Source organism: Scleropages formosus, chromosome 21 (assembly GCF_900964775.1).
Source record: "Scleropages formosus chromosome 21, fSclFor1.1, whole genome shotgun sequence".
NCBI lineage: Eukaryota > Metazoa > Chordata > Actinopteri > Osteoglossiformes > Osteoglossidae > Scleropages > Scleropages formosus.
The window spans coordinates 12,017,164-12,042,670 of record NC_041826.1 but is presented as its reverse complement, the minus strand read 5'-3'; the positions used below and the strand labels follow the sequence as shown (position 1 = coordinate 12,042,670).

At 39.5% G+C, this 25,507-nt stretch overlaps 3 protein-coding genes across 5 annotated transcripts; all 3 read left to right on the top strand.

The window, feature by feature from the left end:
- The first annotated feature begins 139 nt into the window (after positions 1-139).
- On the top strand, positions 140-4,571 carry hoxb7a (homeobox B7a). Its single transcript, XM_018726116.1, has 2 exons — positions 140-663; positions 3,961-4,571. Exons 1-2 carry the CDS (start codon positions 246-248, stop codon positions 4,242-4,244), a joined length of 702 nt encoding a protein of 233 aa, XP_018581632.1. The 5' UTR covers positions 140-245; the 3' UTR covers positions 4,245-4,571.
- Positions 4,572-6,135: 1,564 nt separating this feature from the next.
- Positions 6,136-14,762, top strand: LOC108918799 (homeobox protein Hox-B6a-like). 3 transcript variants are annotated; one of them, XM_018726351.2, is made up of 3 exons: positions 6,136-6,582; positions 11,487-11,733; positions 12,794-14,762. In XM_018726351.2, the coding sequence occupies exons 1-3, from the start codon at positions 6,325-6,327 to the stop codon at positions 13,048-13,050; spliced, it is 762 nt and encodes a 253-aa protein (XP_018581867.1). In that variant the 5' UTR covers positions 6,136-6,324; the 3' UTR covers positions 13,051-14,762. The 3 variants fall into 3 exon arrangements, with proteins under 3 accessions (XP_018581867.1, XP_018581866.1, XP_018581868.1); XM_018726350.2 differs by having other exon boundaries at positions 6,142-6,582; positions 11,358-11,733; XM_018726352.2 differs by lacking the exon at positions 6,136-6,582 and having other exon boundaries at positions 9,141-11,733.
- Positions 14,763-14,974: 212 nt separating this feature from the next.
- On the top strand, positions 14,975-17,030 carry hoxb5a (homeobox B5a). Its single transcript, XM_018726353.2, has 2 exons — positions 14,975-16,021; positions 16,693-17,030. Exons 1-2 carry the CDS (start codon positions 15,406-15,408, stop codon positions 16,938-16,940), a joined length of 864 nt encoding a protein of 287 aa, XP_018581869.2. The 5' UTR covers positions 14,975-15,405; the 3' UTR covers positions 16,941-17,030.
- Positions 17,031-25,507: the final 8,477 nt, after the last annotated feature.

Genomic DNA, 25,507 nt, shown 5'->3' with positions numbered 1-25,507 from the left:
AGTGAACGTAAATATTTTATTTTTAAATCAGGGCCGCGCATCCCACTTTCCTCATTAGCTGTACAGTGCGGCTCGAAGCCTACGTGCCATAGGGCCACAGTAAATCACGTGGCTGCAGTCACGTGGCTCAGAAGGAAAAAGGGGGTTCTTTTGGTGTAAATCTGGACTGCAATTCCATAATTTATCACGGTACCTCGTAAAACCGACAGTAAAACGTCCCGACCTACAAATCACCCTCTCGAACTATGAGTTCATTGTATTATGCGAATGCTCTGTTTTCCAAATACCAAGCTGCGAGTTCTGCGTTTCCATCTGGGGTCATTGTCGAGCAAACTTCTTGCGCTTTTGCGTCCAGTTCTCGCCGGCCTGGCGGCTATGTGTCCGGCTCCGGGACCACCGCCTTCTGCTCCTCTCTACCGGGGCTCTATACTAGCACCAGTAGCAGCGGGGACGCGCACCCGCAGCACCAGAGCGTGCATTCCGCCAGGTATGGTGTCCACAGCGGCTCCGTCCATAGCCACTGCTCCCCCTTTGACCAAGACATGCCCGTGGCGTCGGCCGGAGGCACGTCGAAGCAGCTCGGCTGCGCCAGGGCAGGCGAGCGTGACATCCAGCAGCAGAACGAAGGAAACTTCCGCATCTACCCATGGATGAGGAGCTCAGGTACGTGACCGCACACACTGAGTCCTGGAGGACTGGAAAGATGGGAGGCAGTCCCAGTTTCAGATGACTGCACTACTTTGCCAAAGGGGCGCAGTCAACTTTGTGCCCTGCTCTTCCACGCGTTGTAATGTATGTATGTTTGTTTCTCAGACATTAGCACTACACCGGCCTTCACGGGAAATACTCACCGCGCGTCCTCTTGGGCTTCGCGTCAAAATCGAGATGTGCGATATACTGCGCTGATGTACAGCGTCGTCTGTGAAAAGCAGGGTTTTATTATTATTGTGCCTGTTTTACTCTACTGTCACGCGTTTGACAGAAAAGCGCTTGACTAATCTACTAATCACTTTTGTTTCAGTGAGAAAAGGATTCAGTAGATTAGTGAAAATAAGCAGCAGATTGTAAAAAAAAGGGCGAAGAATTATACGCGCATAAATTTAAATTAGGTGGAACATGAAGGGCAGGTCTTCGCCTTGTACCAGGTTGCGCAGAAAGCCAGGTGACGTCCATCTTTCTCAACTGGAGCCAAGTTACCTCTGTGTCTCTTTTCTCAGCCATTTTTTTGCGAACAGCTACTTCGAAAGGCTGCAGGTTTTAAATTTGTGTCTCGGTGTTCGTAAGATGGTTTGAGCTTTTCAGAATTCCGTCCATATGACTCCACACGTGCAACTGAAATGGGATGTTTATAAAACCCTTGGAAAGTAAACGGCAATCAACAATAATTTAACGTCCTTCGCAGCTCACGTATTCAGACACTTTTAGTTGCACTTGAGTGCGCGCAGACACTGGGGAACCTCAGGATTGATACTGCAAAATATAATTTTCCACCGAAAGCGCAAATGAATTCATGTTTTAGACAGGCCTCGTCCTCTTTTCTCGGAACAAAACTTATTATTACACATACAGTAATTACACAATTACTTATTGTCACATTTAGCAAAGTTCACTTTTAACTGATTTTTAAATACTTACTTCGCAGGCTACCCACTTCCTGTTTAAATGACATTCATTTTAAACATATGCTTATTATTAGGCTACGTAGGCCTAACATAGGGCCTTTTATTTGGGCATGTTTAATTCAATTTATGCCTTAATCATAGACATTAACATCTATTAAGGATCGAAGATGTTTTCTATCATATGCTTTTATATTTACATGCAAACCTCTTATCCAAAGCGACGTACATCTCAGAGAACAATACCAAAAATGTATCACATCAACAGGAGGAGAGATTTGGAAGCAGATACGTGATTCTTGTCTACAATGGATTTCTCTCATACCACAGAAAAACCAATATACATTACACGAGTAGGTGCATATAGGCTTTCCCATTATGAAACTAATTGTTATTAAAAATTATTACACGTTGATCCAGCATTTAGAAGATCTGGAGAGAAGTGAGTCAGAAAGAGGCGAGTTTTGAGAACCTTCTTAAATGTGGAGAGAGATTCAGCAGTTGTGAGGGGATCATTCCAGCACATAGAAATCAGAACTAAGAATCGTTCTAACTAATTCGTGTTCTGCTTTTAGTTAGAAATAAACATGTTATGTTTAGAAGAAAGGTGCATTACAGTGTGAGTAATAACATAAAACATCCAACAGGAAGACGAACACGAACGCAAACACACGCGTTTGTCCCTCAATGGAATAACAATGACGATGACAAACCAACATCATCCCGTCGGAAAGAGTTGCACGTGACTAAGCATAAACTACCTACTGCGTATGTCTGTAATTATACAGCTAGCGTTCTACCTGAGAAATGAGAAAACGGATAAATGCTTTAAAACGGATCCTTTTCTTTACAATAAGGAATGTAGACGAAATAGTCCCATTCAGTGGTCAGCCTTTGTTCCGATAACTTTCTTGTCTGAGAAAGAAAAAAGGTACTAAATTCTTGGGTGTACCTCCACCGTTATTTTGAAGATTAGTGAGTTCAATAGAGAACAGTTTTGATCATAATTTTATTTATATGTGTAATATACTAATAATGAAATTCTAATGACTAATTATATCCCGTGTGTGTGTGTTTGTGTGTGTGCGTTACATAGCTCTGCTGTATAAAAGTCAGAATGACTGTAGGCAGTTTACTGCAGTGTATCTAATAGTGAAAGTCACCTTGATTAAAGGTAAATACTAGTTAATAATCACCGTGCATCGCTTTGGAGAAAAAGGTTTCCTAAATAAATAAATGTAAATGCAATGTAAGTGGGCTGTAGCGACAAAGATCACATATTTTTTTCGGATTGCTGCAGAAATGTTAAAAACGTTGATGTATTTCATCGTAAATTGAACATGTATAAAAACAAGGTAAATATGGGTTTATAAATAGTTGCTGTTAAGATCACATTTGTCATTTTAATTCACATTTTATGAACCCTGTGCATGCTACCTTAAATAATGTCATTTATCATAAACATTGCCGATATATAGCTCCATAAAGTCTTAACATGAGTGTTTTTGGTATTTGATATGTTTTAAGATTACGTTAGTCCCTTCAACGTTTAAAATGAAACTTTAAGGAAGATGGTTTTCAACAGTAGAAACCTTTGTTGTCGGTTTTTATTTACCAATAAAATGTTGTCACGTAGGTGTTCGTAGCAGAACAAAGAACATACATCAGGTCCAAAGAGCGTAATGTAACACAGCGGCAGCAGTGGGCACGGCGAGTGCGTAACAGACCTGTTGTGGGCTCTTCAGTCTATTCCACATATAAATGCAAAAATGGTTTGCACAGGACTTATACATTCTAATAGGCCCCGTGGAGTTTAACTACTACGATTACTGATTTTTTTTAATTTCTTTAAGATATATTTAAAATTAATTAATTAATTAATTACCCCATAGTGTGTGAGTGATAGAGAGGGGACTGATAACACTACATAAAGTTCATTGGAAGTCGCTTTGGAGAAAAGAATCTGCTAAATAAATAAATGTTAATGTAAGATATTATTTACATTTGTCGTAGTGCTACTACCATTTAACAACAGAATGTCATTGTTTAAAGCACATTTAATAGAAATTTAAAGAACTGTCGGGAATTTTGGGAGTTAAGACCTTTAATGACTGAAAAACTGCAGTGCAGTTCCACACTCAAAAACTGCAACGCTTGCCTGCATATATATATATATATAAGAAAATCAAATTTTTTAAATATATGAATCTAAAATGAGAAGTTTGTAACTACAGACTTTTGAAAACAAAAAAAAAGGTTTTTTTTTTATAGTTTATTGACTTTTGCATTGCTTCGTTTAATGTGCATGAATAAAAGAAGAATATATCCTGTTTTTACACAGGAGCTGAGCGGAAACGCGGCCGACAGACGTACACGCGCTTCCAGACGCTGGAGCTCGAGAAGGAATTCCACTTCAGCCGCTACCTGACCAGGCGGAGACGCCTCGAGATCGCGCACGCGCTCTGTCTCAGCGAGCGACAGATCAAAATCTGGTTCCAGAACCGTCGCATGAAATGGAAGAAGGAGAACAAGTCCACTGAGCGGAGCTCCGCCGCCGAGGACAGGCCTGGTGGTGGTGGGGAGGATGAGGATGAGGAGGAGGAGGAAGAAGAAGAAGAACAGTGAAAGAGCCGCTTCACCTTCGTGTGGCAGAGAATACTAGACTGATTTCAAACCGAATGTTGGGTCCCATCCTCTATTTTGTATGACACTGAGTATATCAAACCCCATTGTCTATTATGATGATTTTGTGACGTAGGTCTGTTAATTACTTTTTATGAGATGAAAACAATAAGACATTTAATTTTTGTCTATTTTTGTGTTTTGTCTTAAAAATATGTGACTCATCTCGTACCCTAACATACCTGGAACTGAATATGTTGATGTGTATGTCAGTATTGTGTTGCAAGCTTTTCTATGTCATAAAATGTCATAATAAATATTAAGGGATTATTCTGCATGCAATTGCATTTTTTGTATATTTAAATTAAGTTTGCACATAATAGTCTAAAAATGTCCTAATTGTAGAAACCCTTCTCTTGATGTTTATGTGCGCCTCAGTGGCTTTACAGTCGAGCACAGGCTGTAACAGGTATGCATTTTCGAGTTGATGATTTTTGAATATGCTTTATTTTTTAAGGACAGCATTGTATAATTACATCAGAGATTTACTTAAGAATACATTTCCAGAAATGTACATTTTACATCTATTATAGTATCTATTGTACTGCGTTATAGACTCCAGACCACCACCCAGACAGCACCATAAACTGCCTGATCGCTTTATTCGGATATTTTATTAAAAAAAATACGTAGTACAGTCTTCCTTCTTTATTATTATTATTATTATTATTATTATTATTATTATTATTTCATTGTGTAGTTTACCTTTTCTGGCCGATTTTCTTGTCTTTTCTTTCTACTTTTGAAAATTTCATAGAATTTCTGTAAATCTAAGGTGTTTATAGCGAAGCTTGTAATTTTACTCGATGTCTCGATCGGCCAAATTGAGCCAGTGAAACCAGCGACTATCGTTTTTTCTGTTTTAACGTATTTTTAACTCCCGAAAGCAAGATCACGTAATAAGAAATGAAATGCACGTAAATGCACGACGTTTTTGTATTCTTACATGTATGTACATGTATGTTTTTCTTTTTTTCTATGTAAAGTGTAGTGTCTTTGGTTTCATAAGGTCCAAACGAAATCTACCTTCGGCTGCAGTATGTCTTTCAAAGGCATATTTTGTGTTTGTGTGTTGTTAAAAAAACTCAAAAATCTAAAAAATAATTATCTTCACTTTGATGCCGTACTTGTTCTCGTTAAAAACTGCCGAGCGCACAAATGGGTTTTTTGGCCTCGGAAATGTAATATTCACTGTTTAATACTTTGTGGAAAGTACAAATTACACAAACCATCAAAGTACCGCACACATGCACTAATGTCAACTGATAATGCACAGGTATACAAGAAACAGCTCTCTTTTATACACGCGGCCTGCTTACTGTGAGCTTTAGGTAATATATCAATTACCCAAAATAATAATTATATAAGAAAAACACTTGGACGTTTATTTCAGAACTCAAATGTGAATTGTTGTTTTCCCCATTAATTTGAGTAAAGTCTTGAAGGTAGAAATGTAAAATTCCTTTATATGCAATAGTGTGGGATATTTCCATGAATGTACCGAAGCTACAGTGTCACAATGAAACAGTGTCAGCGCTCGGACAGTCGCTCTATCCATCGCTGCGGTTTCACACACATGATATTTCTCACACATCGGGCAGCATAAGCAGGATCACTAAACACCGTCCAAAGCCACGCGGTTCCTCCGTTCCTCTCGGTTTTCGCAGCGAAAAGATGGCGACGGAGAGATGACTGCTGCTAAAGCACTCGCGAAGAAATGCAATAAATTCCTTGTTGTTTTATGAAAATTTACAACTTTGTGATAGAACTTTATGAGTGGCTGGGTCCTGGGATTGGCCGAGGATGGTCATGTGGATAGTTAACCGTGAACATGAACTTTTTATGATTTCCCAAGTGGTTATATTGGAGCATTCTTTCGGCCACCACGCCTTCTGTAGCAACACTGTCCTCCTTAAAGGTTCTTGGCTCCTCTTCTTTTTGTATAAATGAAAAATACACATATGATTACTGTTATGGTTTCTGCTGTGCGTGATTGCAACGAACGAGCCCGCTCCGTCCTGCTATGCTAATGTGGCCGAGTCTGATTAGGATTTCCGCTGCAATGAGGGGTGAACACGAAATCTGGGCTCGATGGAGATCATCTCATTTTTCATACGGGGATCCTGCTCACTTTGCTAATGTAAATGACAGAGATGGAAGTGGACGGTTCCTCGCGCTAATGGCGGGACAGATTGGAGCAACAATAAGGTCAGACAAAAAACAAGAACTTAATGATTTCCTCCAGGCCGTCGAGGGGCATGATGAAGAATGGTCAACAAAGGTAGGATTGGCTGTCATTCGCCTTTTCCTTCAAGCCCTGGGACTGAAAGCGAAACGCATCCATATCACATGTGTGCGTAACGAAAGCGCGCAGTCACGAATGTGGCCGCGCTGCTCTGCTCAGACGCGTGCGTTTGCTTTCCGCTCCATACTGTACATTTAGTGTTATTCGTGCTCATTTTCACCGTGTCACTGACTCCGTGTGTCACGGTGGTGATGTAAGATGTGCTGCAGGGGTGCGAATCGATTCTGGTGTGTATATGACACTCGAAAGTGAAACGCGCAGCTCAATCGATTTGTTTGACGGTTCTTTCCTTTGAAATGTTGGTGGTATCCGGTCCGGGTGCGGCTGAGGTGCTGACCGGAGCTCTTCTCTTGCCAGCAAGATTTTGGAGAAACGGTTCTGAAAATGTGTGTGTGTGTGTTCTTGGTCGCTTTTAAAATGGAGCAAAACCACTATGCGACACCACTGTTACTGCTGCGCTCTGCACTGTGGAGAAAAATCAATGCAAAGGGCTGTACCTGAAATATCTTTCAGGTCCCTAACGTTAAAGCACGTTGGTGCCAGATCTAAAAAAAAAAAACATATTTTTAAATTTTTTTTTAAATGAATTATTATTTCCAGATTTCAGGAAAGAATCTTGACTTGCTTTCTCTTGCCTTAACCTGATCACCTCATTACATTCTATCATTTTTCATATTGATCTAGCTCATAGGTTAGCTGGAGAACTTTCGAAAATTTAACAAAGATAATACTCATACCATTTACTCCTTCTGCCTCCTCCTCTCCGCACTGGCCTGTATTTTCTGCTATTGCCACAAACATTTTACCAGTGATGTATTGAAGTAATTCCTTGATATTCTGCATGTTCCATTTCTGAGTCACCTTGAAATTATTTAAATACAGTTAGAGTTATTCAGTATAACTAATAACGGTAGATCACAAGTTTTAAGTTTAGTTGTATTTTAACAGTTTGTTTCTTTAGAACGTGTTCATTATTGCAAACCGTTTCAGATGAAATGAACTGTACTTTAAAGTGAAATTACTGCTCAATGGAGTATATAGCTATATTTATAGCGATGTAATTGTTTAATGTAACGTAACCAGTTGATAATGAAAAGGAATGGCAATAATAATAAGAATAATAATGAAACAGAGCGGTTTTCACACTGTGTACTTATTAAGTTGAATAATGCATTATGAAGTTTCAAACTTCCACAAAATGACTGAGGTCGTAGTATCGCCAGATTTAAACCACTGCAGTCGCTCTGCAGCAGTCTGCTCTTTTTCCGCTCTGTGGGGCCATCTAGCGTTCACTTCGAAATAAGGGAAAATTGTGTCCAGGCCCGAGGTGGCGGGTCACACACAAATGGTGGTGGATGAACAAAATGTTCTTGTGTGTCCTTTTGTGAACGAGAACTGTTACCTTGTTTTGAGGTTGGAAAAAAAGAAACAATAGAAAAGCAGCTGTGATAGCGGCACCACCTCGAGGGAAGTGGGGGGAGGTCCTGTGCGGGGGTCATAAAAAAATACAAAATAACAGAAATGCTGTACTGTACATTCCTGCTGTGTACGAACACTTTGGTTGGTCTGAATCTGGCTCATCCAGGTTACTGTTACCCTTCCCTTGAGTGTCTTTGTTCGACTGTCGGCAGCATCGACAACTGACCTTTCCAAGGTTAACCGAATGGGTTTCTGTGTTCATTCAGCCTGCGATCTGCACTCCGCTCTACTTTTCTGCATTTCCACCTTTATTTATGTGTTTCATTTTCGCAAAACAGGTTTTGTAGGATGTATACTTTTATCGGCTATATTATTATTATTATTATTATTATTATTATTATTATTATTATTGTTGTTGTTGTTGCTGCTGCTCTTGCTGCTGTTTTGTTGCTGTTGTGGTTTATTCTCTAAAAATTCTAAAAAACGATGTTGATTTTAAGGAGCTGTAAAACTGTCATTGTCTGAAACGCAGTGTTCCACTGGACGAGTGACGATGTCTCCATTTGTAGATTCCAGACATTATAAATTTGTAGCCCTGCAGCTGAAAAAGGAGGTAAAGCAGGCAAAGCAATAAAATGTTGACCTCTTAGTCTGCACATTAGAGTGGGGAAGAGCATTAGACGAGTTAGCGCTGCGACTAGCTGAGCAGCCTCTGAATGTGTGTGAATAGCTGTGAACAGGAGGTCTTTCTCCAGAAATAACGAAGGAACGAGAGGAAGGTGCGATCCGCATTCAGTTTCTCCTTAACTGCTTGGAGGTTCTCAGCAGCGCAACCCTTCTCCGTTTGCCACGGAGGCCTTAATAGTTGCTCCATTTGTGTCTAGAGCAGCTAAAGCAATCTCTGCTATGGAGGACTCTCTAGTAAAAACTTATGAATACCTCATTATAGAACGACTCATTTCACGCCAATAACACTTTAATATTCCGGTAAATTTCTATTTTTCCCCTCTTAAGAATAGTACCTGTGATACGTGCCTATTTGCATATTCCCCGACACTTTAAAGTGAAAATTTGTCATTTGGGTGGACAGTTTTTCTTCGACTTTAATTCACGTTACTTTCGGAACATTAGTTCCTCATTTCTTCGTTTTACTAAGAAACACATAAATAGGTTAATCGTTTTGCTTTCTCCAAATCGCATGGTTTTTGTTGATACAAAAAAAATAAAGGAGTATGTAAGTAAGCTTGTGCCTAAACTTTTCACATATTATGTCTGCATACTAAATTAACAATATTATTTGGTTAAACCACTGAAAACACAGCAGACACACGAACTCATTTTTATTATGAGTTTTAATAATATTTTCTGCAACATAACCGCATGTTCTTAAACGTTAAAAATTCTTAAAAGAACAACATACAACATGCATTTGTGAGGAAAAGTATAATATTAATAATACACGTAGAAAAGCATAATTGAAAATCTCAAATAAAAAACTTGAAAGCCATTTGGCAGTATAAAAAAACAACAGTACAAAGAGGAATATTATAGAAATAGTAAAACTAATAGCATTTCGGCCTTATACACGTTCGTGGACTATGAAGGAAAAACGAGTATTTGAACAACTATTTTCGTGCGCGCGCACGCAGAGTTACCCGTTTACTCGAACAGGAATACAGTGGTTTATACTTACAAGGCAAAAGATAGTTGGCACACGAAGATTTTCAACATTAGCCACAGCTACACACTCTTGGCTCATTCTGCACAGCTGAACTTAAAATGTCTTCCTCCCAGATACGCATCCTGGCTGCAGTTTCCGCCGTCCACTTGTTTCCTCTTCCAAACTTTACCTTCCACCTTTTTTCCCTTACAGTACATGTTTTCTCAGCCCTCCACAAGTGTTCTCCGCGGCTCTGGGTACAACCGGTGCGCAAACGGAGGCTCTGCGAGGAGAAAAACTCGAATAAATACAACATATCTGTCGGGAAATACCGTTTCCTTGAACTGTTCTCTCCCTAAATTTATTGTGCGTCTCACAAAGGGGTCGCCAGAAAAACCAAGTAAGAAATACACTGGATAATATTTACATTACCAAAACACCAACGTGTATTTTAAATAGCAGAAACTTAAGAACGAGACCCAAATAAGGGAGAACTTCCATTAGTATCAAATGAACATTAGAAACAGAAATTTAACAAGTCCACTGAAATCATTTTTTCCCGTTTTTAATTTCAATTTTTCCCTCGTTGCAAATGTAAGTGTGTTAAATTTATTTCCGAAGGGTAAGAAAGGTGTGGAAACTGGGGAATACATGTCTGCAGCTTTTTACTTTTTTTCTCACTCAATTTTCTTTAAATTTGAAAGCACAGCGTGTGAATGAAGTGCTTTGCTGGAAGACGCAATTAATAAAAACAGTCATCATACACTGCTCTGTGTGTCATGAGACAGAATACCGAAAAAGAAAAGTTGAATTAAATACTTTAATAATTTCCTTCAAAACAAGGTCACCTAGAAAAATATTTTGTAGCACTGTGACGTCTGCATCATGTTCGACACACTGTCACTATAAAACAAAACACGCCATGCTGTACCCGTTTGTAAATTTTAACCTATATCTCATCTGCTGTAATTGTTGCTGACATATATTACTGCTGGTGTTTTGATTAGTTTGTTATGGATATCTTTGAAATGCCAAGAATTCATTTTTATAAATCTATGTCAACTCACAGAAAGTATAGACTGGCATGTCGCTCTCCCACGTAAACAAATGGAAACCACAAAGGCAATATTATATAGAAATTCGTATTCGCAATATTTCATTTACAGCATGTAAAAGAAACAAAATGCAAAACGTAATTAAGAAATTCACCAGATTCGAAGAGCTGCTGAAACGCTCACTGCAGGGTGAAATATATTTATTGTGACGCACGTTTATAAATGTGAATAAATATTCAATGTAACACTTAAAATGAGTCAGACTGCGTGATTTCATTGGAAGCGGAGGCCAGACGGAGCAAAACGTCTGAGCTTTCTGGTTCGTGCGGGGGTCCCCCGTGCGCGTGCACGCAGAACCCCCTCGTGGGTGCTGTTTTGCCATCACGGGCGTTCGTGATTGGTCAGCCTCTGATCAGATGGTACAGTTCCCCTCTGTCCCGCACTGGCACCTCGCCACCCCCCTTCAGCTAAAACCCAATCTCCGATAAACTACTAATAGCTAAACCACTTGGAATATATAACACAACAAATCATAAAGCGGGGGAAAGAAGCGTGCCCTCCCAATGAGTTCCTATTTTGTAAACTCAACTTTCCCCGTGACTCTGCCCGGCGGACAGGAGTCTTTCCTGGGACAGATACCGTTATACTCCTCGGGATACACGGATCCTATTAGACACTATTCTGGAGCTGCCTATGGAGCCAGCGGTGTCCAAGACAAGTCTTACCCATCTTACTACCACCACCAGAGCAGCAGCGGCTACGGGCGGACCAGCACCGCCGCCGGTGCGTGCGATTACCCAGCGGGCAGCTTCTACAGAGAGAAGGAGCCCGCCTGTGCGCTCGGCAGCCTGGACGAGCACCCTCTCCTCCTGAACCCGGAGCAGCGCAAGTCTGACTCCTCGGGACACTTAAAAAGTATTTTCTCTGACAGCGAGGAGCTCAAGTCCAGCGCTCCAGTCTACCCGTGGATGCAGAGGATGAACTCGTGCAATGGTGAGTTCGTGTCTTCGCTCCTTTTCCCTCTCCCCGGCTTCTCAGGTCGTTTTCATGCAGCGCGTGGCTTGTGCAGAAACTGCGCACAGGCTGCACATGATACAGTAGCAGTGAGGCAGCACCATGTCCGGCGCTCAAGCTAGAGGCAGAGTGAGTGTAACGTTGCTCGGCTTTCCTCTGCAGCTCACCTTTATTTCGCCCCAGAAGTGACTATTAGGTTACGGCCGCATTTACATTTTTTAACCAGTTAACTGCGCTTGCAAAACTGAGAGATGTATATAAATTGAATTTTCATTCCACCATATGGCGTCGCAAAGTTTCCGATCATTTATGTCACACACAAAGTACACACGGCGTGTATATCTGAATGCACTTGCCAGTTTATACTGTCGTTTTTTTGGTCGAAGGTTTTCTGATTTATGACCGATTAATTGTGCTTACAATTAACAGAGCAAATCAAATGTCATTTCAAACTCAGGCAGGCAAAAGACAGGGTTTTGCCTGTGTACTAAGGGCAAGCAGTAAAAGCAGTTTAAATACCATACGGTCTCTATTTTCCTTTTTCACAAAGGAAGGACTGCCAACAGCATAATCTCTCTTGATTTGTAATGTGACCTTCTTTTCATGAAACTGTGAAGGACTGAAACTGTTAAAATGTAAAAAAAATCCTGCTTATTATTATTATTATTATTATTATTATTATTTGTTGTAAGAGTAGAAGTAGCATGGTTGTGTTACTTCACTGCTACTGTGCCACTGTACCCGATGTGCATTAATAGTTATTTACAAAGTGTTTCAATTATGGCTCTTTTTTTGAGTCACAAAATTTAGACAGTTATCTTGTTGGGTCTGAGAAAAAGCTTCGTCTCATGTCGCGCTTGGCTTGAAAACACACGCGCTGAATGATTTCGGACACATTTGTCTTTGTCATAAACTTCTCCATCTGAAGCTCCGTTTGCCAGAAGCATGATAGTGGTAAAAGAAAGTGAAACAAGCTGAGGCTGTGCTTTTCCAGGGGAACGGAGCCCTCAATGATTCTTCTCATTCTGCTTTTTGACAGGGGGCTTCGGCAGCACCGGCCGCAGGGGTCGTCAGACCTACACACGGTACCAGACCCTGGAGTTGGAGAAAGAGTTCCACTTTAACAGGTACCTGACCAGGAGGCGCCGCATCGAGATCGCGCACGCACTGTGCCTCACCGAGCGCCAAATAAAGATCTGGTTCCAGAACCGCAGGATGAAGTGGAAAAAAGAGAACAAACTGATCAACTCGTCACAGAGCACGGCCGAGGAGGAAGAAGAAAAGAGGACGGAATAAGGGATAGGAAAAGAGAAGAAGACACACACATGACTACTGTGCAGTTGAATAAAACACAGACTCGACTCCTTAAAAATGTGCACCAGTATAGTGGTCCTTCAGTGGTTCTGTTGTAGCATTCCTGGCGTCCATCGTATTTTCCAAGTGTGATTTTTAATACTATTTCTGGACTATGACTATGTTTGTGCCTCGTCTCATGTCAAACAACTACTTGATAAACATGTCAGATTCATGTTCATATTTAAACTGTACATACTTTACGGGAAATGGTTTCCTGCACGTTCAAATGTCGTTTTTCCTTCATACGTTAAATACCGGGCGTCGACATGTTGAGTTTCTGGAAAAATTTAGGAGTAAAACCGAGTCAGAGGATAACTCAGAAGTACATAGACTGATGATAATGTTTATATTTTAACGTTTAACTTTATACATGATTGTGTTTGTACATTTGTGGCGGAAGGTATCTAATAGAGGAATCACACAATGTGTTTTTCTTGTATTTTAAAGCGCTAGGCAACTTGTGCTGTAAATGTCATAAAAATGATTGTCAGACGATGCTCTGTCCAATAAAAACAGTCAAGTCTAGTTAATATATACATATATATATATTTTTTATTTTAGTAGCAGTTAGTTGAGCACTAAACTGTTCTGTCTTATTAAACGAACCAAGGCCCCCCTGATCACAACACTGACATCCTGTTCATTTATTGAGTACTGACACGATTATGCCACAGAAGTCCTGTTTGTGTTTCATAGTGACGGAAAATGGAGAAAGATTCAGGCATTATCCAGGCATGCATCAACAGCATATAAAGCAATAACTTTTTACAGGAGTGGCGGTATAACCGTCCTCACAGGAGCTCCATCAAAACGGAGGTCCGGAAAATATCTTTAAGCGGTATTTTAGACAGTTTAGAAGAAACCCTCCGGGACGATTGTGCTACATTACTTAGTACAGCTGAACATACTAGATATATTTTCGGTTGGAACTGGCCCGCATTCCTTGAGTGTCTGTCCTTGAGTATAACCTGGCGTTGTTTTAATTAATCAGGCGCATCTCTGCTGAGGATCTACAAATCGCACTTGTTCAAGTACTTTATGACATATTTTCAGAAACGTCCATACAAAAGAGCAAATACCGAAAGTTAACATATTACGCAGTTAGTGGGCAGTTACGCATTTTTATTGACATTTAACACATGAGACGCCCCCTCCCCCACCAACGCCCAGCTCCCTTCACCTGCTGCCAAGCGTTTTCAAGTACAGCAATTAAATGGAATATTATGGTGGAAAGCGCTCAGAAACTGAAGCAACCAGGGAAAAATCGATTAGAGTTTGTTATAAGCCCGTATAAACAAGGCATTTTTAATTTAATAATAAAAAAAATCACTTACAGCATGACTCCAAAATTGCAAATTTTCAGCAATATCAACAATTTCCAATAAGGTGGCGAAAAATGTGTTTGTTTTGCACTTAACCTTTCCTTGACGCACTGCTGTTGCAAGAATAAAGACTTAAAAACGCTGATTTTCTCAGTAAAACCAGTATGGGAATAGAGTAACGACGCACCTGAGGTGCATAGAGTAAAAAATAAAAGAATAAAAAAGACGTCCTTAATGATGGGTATTTACATTGTATCAGTTTTGATGTTCTGATTATTGATCCCAAATCCCTCCGCTTTCTAGCATAACTAAAATGCTTACATGCACGAAGCCGCAGTATTATCCAAAAACGAACGGTTATTTTAAATAATATTAATAATAATCAGCATCGCAGTATTCGCCTTTGCGTTTTTACTTTTGTTAAAGGTTCAGTATTTTTTCTTTTTTGTTCCATGCATATTTCTGTCATCACTATGGGCAGTACAGTATGTTAGTTTATTACTTATTATTTGGTGTGAAGACGACCCATAGGTTAATATTAACTATAAGGGTATGTTTGGCGAAAAGCAGAATGTAGGAAGGGAAATTAGATAAAAGCCCTGAATAAAACGGAAAAAGAAATCCTCTCTTCTGTGCAATAAATTAAGCTCCCGGTAGGTGACGCTCTCTGCCAACACGGAGCACAACCTTGCCGAGGAAAGGCGCACACTGAGTCGAGCTTAACGATTCTCATCTCGTCATCATTTGTAACCACAGAGCATGAATTACCTCTTGAAGTCATCAGTGAGAATTTACGACTGGTCAACAAAAGCACGTGATTCCCAAACGCACCCCCACCCCCCCATATTTGGCTGCATACATAGCAAAAACGAAGTACAGTGCATTGCTATAATTCATTAATACATCATAAATCGTGAAAACACGGCGTTATAACGAGCGAGATCTACAAATCAAGCCCTCCACAATAAGCTAAATGAGCTCTTACTTTGTAAACTCGTTCTCAGGGCGCTACCCAAATGGCCCCGACTACCAGTTACTAAATTATGGAAGTAGCAGCAGCGCTATGAGCGGCTCGTACAGGGACTCCGGCACCATGCACTCGGGCTCTTATGGCTACAGCTACAATGGAATGGACTTGAGCGTCAATCGTTCAACGGCCAACAACCACTTTGGGGCTGTTGGTGACAACTCCCGGGCGTTCCAGCCGTCGGCCCCCGAGTCTCGGTTCAGGCAGCCGTCGAGCTGCTCGCTCTCGTCTCCCGACTCCCATCCCTGCGCGAGCACCACCGAAACTCTGGGACTGAAAAGCTCCGCTTCCCCTTCGGACCAGAACAACACCACGACCGGCAGCAGCAGCAGCGCGCATTTCACAGAATTAGACGAAACGAGCGCTTCTTCCGAGACTGAGGAGGGTACGAACAGAAGCAGCAACCCCATCGCCCGGACACAGCAGCAGCAGCAGCAACAGCAACAGCAGCAGCAGCAGCAGCAGCAGCAGCAAGAATCCACGGCGACCTCGACCACAGCATCGGGCGATGGGCAGGCGCCGCAAATATTCCCCTGGATGCGGAAGCTACATATCAGCCATGGTATATATGCCGACGCTCTGCAAATTTGCCTTTGCTCTTTTTTAAACGGTGTAGTGTTTTGTGTTGAGCTGACGTTATATAGCCTGGATCAGGGTTTATTTGAGGCAGTTCCCCAAAAGCACCATAAATCTTTCACGCGTAGCCTCTGGAACTCAAAGGGAAAGAGGAGGTGAACAGAGGGCAATAGCGGGCAGACTTGTGAAGTTCCAATTCCTTTGGAAACTTCTCCTTATTACGTGCGAGGACTTGTTTATATTTAGAGTAAGAAAAACAGTCGTAAAATGGAGGGAGCGGAGGCAGCGTGAAACATGTAAAGGAAAAAGTTCCGGGCTGTGCTACACACACACACACACACACAGCAGCTGAGGAGAGAAGAGAAGCTATAATAAAATGGAAAACAGCGGAGCTTGCAGTTTTACCGAGAAGGTGCAACTTTGACTGAGCTCGGTTTTTCCGCACGCGCAAAAAGCCGAATTCAGTCTTTTGTGAACCGCAACGTTCAGCATTAATTCTGACATGTGTTGTAAAGGCATCGATCTGTGTCAAAATTGTTCCATTGTGTGTGCATGCGTGCCGTACCTAAGATGGCCATTTTTTTTGGTTGCGCTGTGTGATAAAATGAGTCTGCGTTTTAATAACGGTTATCCCTACGTTTTGTCCACGCTATTCAGATATGACTGGACCAGATGGGAAAAGGGCCCGAACTGCATACACCCGCTACCAGACGCTAGAGCTGGAAAAAGAGTTCCATTTCAATAGATATCTAACCCGCAGGAGGAGGATAGAGATAGCCCACGCGCTGTGTCTCTCGGAACGCCAAATTAAGATCTGGTTCCAGAACCGGAGGATGAAATGGAAGAAAGACAATAAACTGAAAAGCATGAGCCTTGCAACTGCGGGCAGCGCCTTCCAGCCCTGATTATCACTCAAAGAGTACAATGAGAAGTAAACGAGAAAATAAAACACTATTCCTCTGAGTACTGTACAGTGCAGCCCCTCTCGGTATGTCCTTGATGTTTTAGACATCTTAAGATTCCACTGTGGTACTGCTAACACATAACGTGTGTTTAACTGTTGCTGTTTTTATTACAATGGTAAATATTATCTGGACGAGAAGAATGCTCTCCAATGCCTGTTGCTATTGTTATGAGTATAGTTTATGTGTGAAGTGCCATGATGAAGCTTTCTTGAAGGTTAGCATGTTTCACGTGAGCTCTTAAATGTTATAACTTATTTACGATCTATAACAAATGTATAGTTTTAAGTTTGCAATAATATGAAGTTAAATGAAATTAGACTAGTCGTAATGTCAGTGCTTCTGCAGGAGCTTCGTTCTGTGTTCCACATCCTGGTTACATTATATGCTGTTATATACTGTTGTTCATTTAATATATTTTTGCCATGCTAACAGATCGTTCAGTTATTTTTGAAAAAAAGAGAAGAAAATAATTGTAAGCACTGGCTTCTTGTGTCCGTACATACGTGTGTAAAATTCAGTGAAAATGGCAACTGTATATTACTGGATCACTCTGATGTCCCACACCAGATGTACATATTTCACATTTATATAGTGACCAATAGACTATTTGTAGTGGACGGAGTGAATGACAGACGTTCTGTGAAAAATGGCATCTATCACGTCGGACTGCTTGTAAGCATTTTGCCAGTAAGCTTTTTGTATTTGTTTGTAGCTTAACATGAAGTGAAAATAACAAAAAATAAAGTTTCTCTGATTTAGACCTAATGTTTTCATTTGTGTAGTGAGTCTCCACGTTTCTTCAGTTTTTGTTCTACGCCTGCATCAAATCACGACTCATAACACTGTGGTGTATCAGCTGAGTGCCGCAGACAAATATGTTCATGCATTTGTGTGTCTAGGTGTGTGTGTGTGTGTGTGTGTGTGTGCGTGCGCGTGCGTCCATGAAAAAGTACACATTAATGTGTTTTGAAAAAAAAAAAACTGTTTAACTTCAAGGTATCGCATGAAAAGGTCTCTATCTGAAAACACACAAACAGCTTCGTTTGCAGGTGTAATCGGACAGAATCGAACACAATTCTCTCTCACGGCAAAACAAAATCTCTGACCGAAACGTGCCAATATTCAAAGTCACAACAAATAACAGAAAGAACTGTAAAAACAGACAACACTGGACACACTAAAAAGTTCACTTGCGCCACCCATTCCTGTCAAACGCTTCGGTTTCAACAGGATTTCCTTCTCAGTCTGAACGACTGTCACAGTTAAAACTGCGCTCGTATCTAGTTGAGGTCTCCTTCACAATAAACAAACTTTGAACTTGTAAACTTACCAATAATCCCACCAATCTTATGATACTTCTCATGCTACTTTTCAGAGCTGATCAGCAGTTCTGCCAAGAAACCTGTAGCCGTGTGCCTGAACGCTGCGTCCCTTTGGCAATTTTGCTTTGCCAAACTATACCAAAAGTAGCTATGACATTTACATGTCAAATGGATGAGGGTTTTATCTTGAAGTAAGATCGTAAAAATTACCCAGGCCATAGACAGATACCCCTCACTGGCTCTCAAAAGTCACGTGGGATCCATAAAGTTAGTTTTATGGTTTTGGGGAGTTGACAATGTACTATATATTTCACATTCTAGAATGAAAGTGACGGTTTAACTGCGTCGAAGGGATTCTAAAGGGTCAGTAACTGCTGAGGACACTGCAAAGCCTGTCCCAATACTTGTCCTGCTCTTGGTTGTTGCGGTGGCTACCATACGATTCGGCCACTGGGTTACATTTTAAAGCGGCAGCCTAATGAGAAAGGACATTTTCACTTTAAAGTAAGAACAGTTCCTCCACAATCCAAATTTCTTGATGACTCTTTCTCGGGCGAGGAAGGAAGGCGGGATGAGCCTAACCAATCGTGGTGTCACGTCTAATAGCCCGATTGACTCTCCTTCCCAGTTGATTGCAGTGGTGGTGAGTCCATGCAATTATATCATTTCTAGCCATTTTTTTATTACAAACAATGTTTTCATTGTTAATGTGCGCATTTCTGTATGCACGTACTCAGCTTGTCTGTGTGTCCGTCCTTGATCATTGTATTAACAGATATAATGCTGTTTTTATATGATTGATTTATTTGATTGACTTTATATGATTTGATTTTATCACAATGTTTTACTTCCCATTGTAGGCACTTGACAGAAAGTTAACTGTACTGCTGATTTTCATTGTATAGACTCATTCTAATTATTTAATTGCATGTCTGAGTCCAAGGACAGAACGAATTACACTTAATTTGAAAGCAGCTTTCAGAGATGGTCACAGTAGGTTCACCAGGAAACGTGCTGAGATTTCTGATGCTTTAACCTATAACACAACGCTGAAACGTAAGAGCACAACAATAAAGTTCTTCTGAAATCGTAGAGCATGCCCTGACTAATATTTGTATTAAACATATTACAATTTAGCATAATATTAATAGTCCAGAAGTTCAGAAGTGTGAGCTGTGCACTTTCCGACACATTCAGATCCAGAATCTCCAACACTGGAAATACCCAGTCGTTCATATTTCCTGATCGCAACGTACATTTGATACTGAAAAAGAGAAAAGAATCTGAAAAGAATGACAATGGAAAATCTGGTGCTATGAAATAATATATGCCGTATAAATTGTTTAAAAAAATGTCACAAGAATATGTTTGGAGTTAGACGTTAGAATTTGTTCTTGCTAAATCATACTACAGAGTTGAGGCGATACAACAGTTTAGGGAACAAAAGGTTTAGGGAAAATTTTCTTATTCAGCTTGCAAAAGAACTATTTTTTTCAGGAAACTTCAGTCCCAGCGAACCTGCTTCGAACTTGAAGTAGATAACCCAGGCTCTTAGTGCTCAAACGTATTGTTTATAACTTTGTATCCTAACTTCAATACTCTGGAATCAGAGTGTTTTGAACTTCTTTGGAAATACAATACGGCTGTATTGGAAAAACACATTTAAGAAAAGAAAGAAAGACCCTACAGAGTGCATTGTCATTTTAAGAAATCGTTTGAATAACATTTAATTTTATACTGATTTTTTTTGTTTGTTTTACAGCTTTTCCGCTTGACAAATACAATGTTACTTGAAAACTTTTGAAAACAGGTATGATTTCAGAAAAAATGTCTAATTGACTAAACGCAGGTCGCAATAATCTTCATCACAATAAATTTTAAACTCGTCAAAATATAAATAAAATAGCGCAAACGCAGATTATTTACTTCCCACAGAACCTAATGGACAGTGTAATCTGTGTGGAAGGTGACCAGATATGTTTGTTTCCTGTAAATATTTTTTTCTGAAAGAAAATCTTTCTTTATAGCAGTCAAGTTTTTTAACGTTTAGCAATTTGAAATTTCAAGGTGTGCTCAGTATTTTATGACGTGCGCTTCGAGCCATCCTCTGATGTCGCTTGTAAGGTTGTAGTGCAATCTAACAGGGTGTCCTACGAATTTTTTTCTTCTTCTCAAGTGTAATAAACTAAGGAAGTTTAAGGGAGTAAACAGGAAAGCGAAGCTCTGACTGAAGAAAGGCGAGGACTTCCATTTCATTTTTCACCGGTTTCCTCTCATACCGAGAGCTTCAGTCCTTCACCCTGATCTTCAGGACAAATGTCTCTACAAATCAGACGTCTCAAAGTGTAAAAGTGCAGTTTAACCAAGTCTTTCTCCCATTTGCCCTCATCTTTAGAGGTTTTGGGATTAATTGTAAGTCTATTTGTCTGTTGCATGTTACACCTTTAAAACTTACGCATTACATTGTCAGATTCATATTTTGGTAAACAGCTATGTGGAAAATGTAGTAGTATAAAGGTGAAAATTACTATCAATGTGTAATTTGAAGGTGGTAGAAATTTCATAACATTTACTTATTATGAATCAAAGTTATTCCAAAATAAGGCTCAAAATCTGGGCTGCAAGAAAACTGAAAAGAAAAAAATGCGCAATAAAAGGAAGATGCGGTGTGTAAAACGACAACATTCGTACTTAGGCGGAACACTATTGATGCATGTTCCCTAGCATCAAACCTCTATGGTTATTTTGAATTTTCAAGACTATAGCAACGTATTAGACGTGGGATCATTATTTTGCTCTTTAAAATCAAGCTAGGTGTAGCCAAACTGACACGGGTTTTAAACATTTTCAGCACAACGATTCCAAGCGATTAAATTGCCATTTTAACAGTGTAATGCGTTTTGCATATTGATAGGAGTAATCTGTGCACAGATCTCATCAATAATTCATAGGGATGGGATCATGGCGAGGTCAGCAGACGAGTGCTGCAAAGGCCTCTATTCCGTGGAGAAGGAAGGCTCCGTACAATACAATGAGTTTATCCCACACAATTACGCCTTCCCTTGCATGTCAACACAACCTGAAAAAAAATTCACTTTTTTTCTACATGTATTTAGCTTGTTCTTTCCTGTATCAGCCGTTTGTCTCGGATATACACACACACACACACACACACACATATATATATATACACACACACATAAACATATATATTTCGTTCTTACATGCTCCTAATTAAGGTATTTTGCTGATCTAATTTTTTAAATAATGTTTTTATTCTGTTTATATCTTTCACGTAACAAGTCACATTTAATTACTTTTCATATCTTTTTCGGATCTGCATAGTCCAGACAGATTTCTGAGGCGTGTCGGTGTGCTGGATAATTTTAATTTTATTTATAAAACTTTATCCTGAAATGCATACAGGAAAGTCGTATTTATTCTTTAAAAAGAGTTACATTGTAGAACAAGCACGGTGACAGTACATAACTCTTGATATTAGCCGTGTTAAAAAATAACATCAATAGTGTACAAGTAAATAAATTTGAAATTATACTGTGGGTTGGTCTTTATTATTGAAACAGTCGTATATACTCAGTACTAATTGTACTGCAGTTTGTTTTTTTTGTGATTCAGCAGTATTATTACAATTAATCCATATACAACGTTTTGGGACTGTTTAGAAGTTTCTTCTTTTTACGCTTATGCTTTTGCCTTATGAATGTTACTATCAAATATATAAATTAAAACCTAAAATTCACATGTCAGGAAACATTTTGATGAAGCTAAGCCGATTTTAGACATGTTAATCTTCTTTTTTGTGCATATTTTCAAAATTATTTTTCAGGGTTTGCCTGCGTGTCTTAGAGATTTTTTTTTTTTCCAAAAATAATCTCCCAAAATTTTTCAGAGAAACAAAAACGACGTCAAATATGAAATCAAGTGTCTGCACCAGGATGCGCTCGTGCTGCCGCTTTAAGATTGTTCGAGATTGTTGTTTCTTAAATCTAACTGGTGCACAAATTTATAATCAGTGGAATTAGTTCACTGCTGAGCCAACGTACATGTGCCGCATACTTCTGTCCGTTTTACGCTGGTGTTCATTTAACATTTAAATTGGCGAGGTGTTCAAGTCAACTTTTAAAACATTTTACCGCGTTTTTCATAGACTTTTTGTGTTATGTCAATGAAGCACTGTAAGATAGACACCGACGATGATTTCCATATGAACAATAATAAAAATTAATATAGATATTTTAATTTGTCAGTTTTATTTCAGGGATTAAATTGAAGGATGTTATGTCCTTTCATGGCCAGCAGAGCCCGCTTTAGGCCAAGTTCACAGACATGCAGTCTGTCAGTTCCTTCACCTCCTTCACCATCCTTTTGTTCTTATTTTTTGCCATCGAGCGTTCAGACTTCACTCTGTGTGTACCTAATATAACTTAACATTTAGTATTTGCATAACCCACCATAAGTGTCTCATGAAAGGCTAACGATACAAAAGGCGCAATATCTTTCTATCCGTTTGGTCGATCGAGTTCTGAAATACTTGCCATCGTGGCTGTGTTACAAAATGCACTTTTCATTTTTGTGAAAATGTTGGAATATTTGCGCGCCCCGCCGTACCCATAAAATATAAAACATCAGAATGGAGCGGCTGCTCCGTTTGGAAACGTTGAGCGTGAAATGAACTCGTTAGCGCGGCTGCCAGCGAGGTCAAGAAGTTGAGGGTCAAAAGTTCACGTCGTGCGTAACTCTGTCGGCAGTCCACTATGAATTGTAGACCAATTGCTGGATGTCAATGGCAAAAAGGAGGAACAAAAGGAGAAAGAGGGAGAGAGAAAGAGAGGGTGGTCGGATGCAGTGTGCGCACAGACCAGAGAAATGATTTTGAGGCAAGCGGGGAACTGCAGTGCCAACCTTCACATGGTAACAACCTCTGCCGTGGAGAGTGAAAAATGGACAAAGTGGCCAAATGGGAAGAGCTTCAGATGGTCCTGGAAGGAGGCGGGGCCCCAAAAAATTAGGTTATCTCATTCAAACAGCACATGGGGTTTAGTTAGACCTTAAGTTTCCTAAGTCAAACCACTTTAACCGTATGCATTTACCGGTCATGAAAATAAATTTCGTTCCAGCAGTAATAAAACATAATTTCTTGACCTTTGTCTGCTGGATACATAACCAGAAAAAATTAAAAGACAGGATTTTCTTGTTTTTATTTAAAAATTTTCAGCTCGGTATTTGAAAATAGGCTGTTCTTCCATTCGAATTAAAGTCATTTGGTGATGTGTTATGCTATACATAAAACAGACTGTGGAATATCTCGAATGCTAGAAACAAACATGGTATGTATTTATTTATTTAGAGAGAATTCTAAATACTGATCTAATCCTTATCGGTCATTAAAATGCTGCCAGTATTTTAAAAAATAATAAATTGATACAAATTAGATAAACTCAAGACACACAAATTTAATCTGTTCTTGAGGTGGATCCCTCCCTCGGTATCTTTTCTACACTTATCTACAGTTACCGTCAGAAATATGTTTACCTTTCAGCTGAAACAACTATACACCAAGGTCACAGGAAATGGCCAAGACAACTGTAAATTAAAGAAAATGTTAGTTATATTTGAGCCAAAGAGTTCCCTTCGAGATGTTGGTTTTCTCCGTTAAGTTACATGTCTGGGTTAAAAGGTCCTTTTCAGTTTTAAAAATTTTTGCAATATCCTATTGTGACATGAGGATAACATAAGTTGTCAGGTGTTACTATCCACCCTGACTGAATAAATTACATCAGGTGAGAGTCAGAAATAACAAGGATAATGTGAAATTTTATTCTAAGATGATGTGTCTTTTTTTGTGTCACAACATTAAAATTATTTCATGTCTTCATGTGTTAAATTATGTGACATGTTTTAAAATCATAGTTACACGTGAACATATGATTGTAAATTTAACATCAGTTTTAATTCATTCTATTCATCTTCAAAGCTGTTCATCATAAATGTACATTCTGTTAAATACAGACCTATCTATAATGGGAGATACTAGTTTTAATTTAACAACGTTCTTTTTTTTCTGGATGCTCAATGGTAGGAAGAAACTTGAAATAACATAATGTTTACGAAATATGTGTAAATCAACAGTCATTTAAACTAAGTTGTGATATGAAGTTATTGTTCCTTTGATTTTCGCAAAACTATTTTAAAAAATCTGGTATAGAAGTTGTGAAAAACGTGTGTGTAGAACAGGGTTCATCCTGAGGTCACTGAATTAATTTCTGTGAGTCTTGTGCTGTTGCCTGGCAAAATGTCGCATGTATTTCAGTATGTGCAATAACCTCACGGTTAAAAAAAAGTTATATCCCCAGTATGTCATTTATTCTGTCATATACTTGAGGGGTATCAACAATGGAGCACATAATTTGTGTTATAGAAATATACAGTCCTATAAAAATCCTGTGTGTTAAGTCTTAAGATATTTTACGTACTCATAACAAAAGAAAAAGAGGGAAACTGACCAGTGTAATTACATTTTCTGCAACAGAATTTTTCTTGATTTACTGTTGTATAAATAATACCAATTTTGCAGAAAACCAAAATCAGACGTAAGAACACATGACGAAAAACAAAAAGTGATAATCTGAGAAACTTGATAAAACCTGTCTCATAACCGCGATTAAACCGTACGTTTACGTTTACAATCGCTTTGTTTATGCTGCACCAAGTTGGCGTCACAACCCGATTAAAATCAGAAATGTAATAGTAGAGCACACGTGATTTTTTAAAACTAGCTGGAATAGTTTAATTGATAAATATTTATTTAACACGGCGACGCAACGAAGAAAGAAGTCTTGCTCGAGCTGGTTTGGGGGTTCTTGTGTCTGTATCGAATGGGACCCCTTCACTTCTCTTCAAAGTAATGACCTGGCCACAATTCAATATAGACAAGCAAGCCATGCATATATTACCGTGGAAGCTGCAAGTGGGAGAGACCCGGAGACGGGGTGAAACGCAGGTCAAAGCGTCTAACAAATATTAAAATGTAGCGGGACTTACACGCCTAGCTGTTTAACAAAGACTGCCAAAGTATGAGAGAAAGACGAAAAACTTGCGAGTTCACAACAATGCTTTGGAGGAGCTGCTGGTTCGCGACATTTATAACAGTAGTAGAGCATTGTG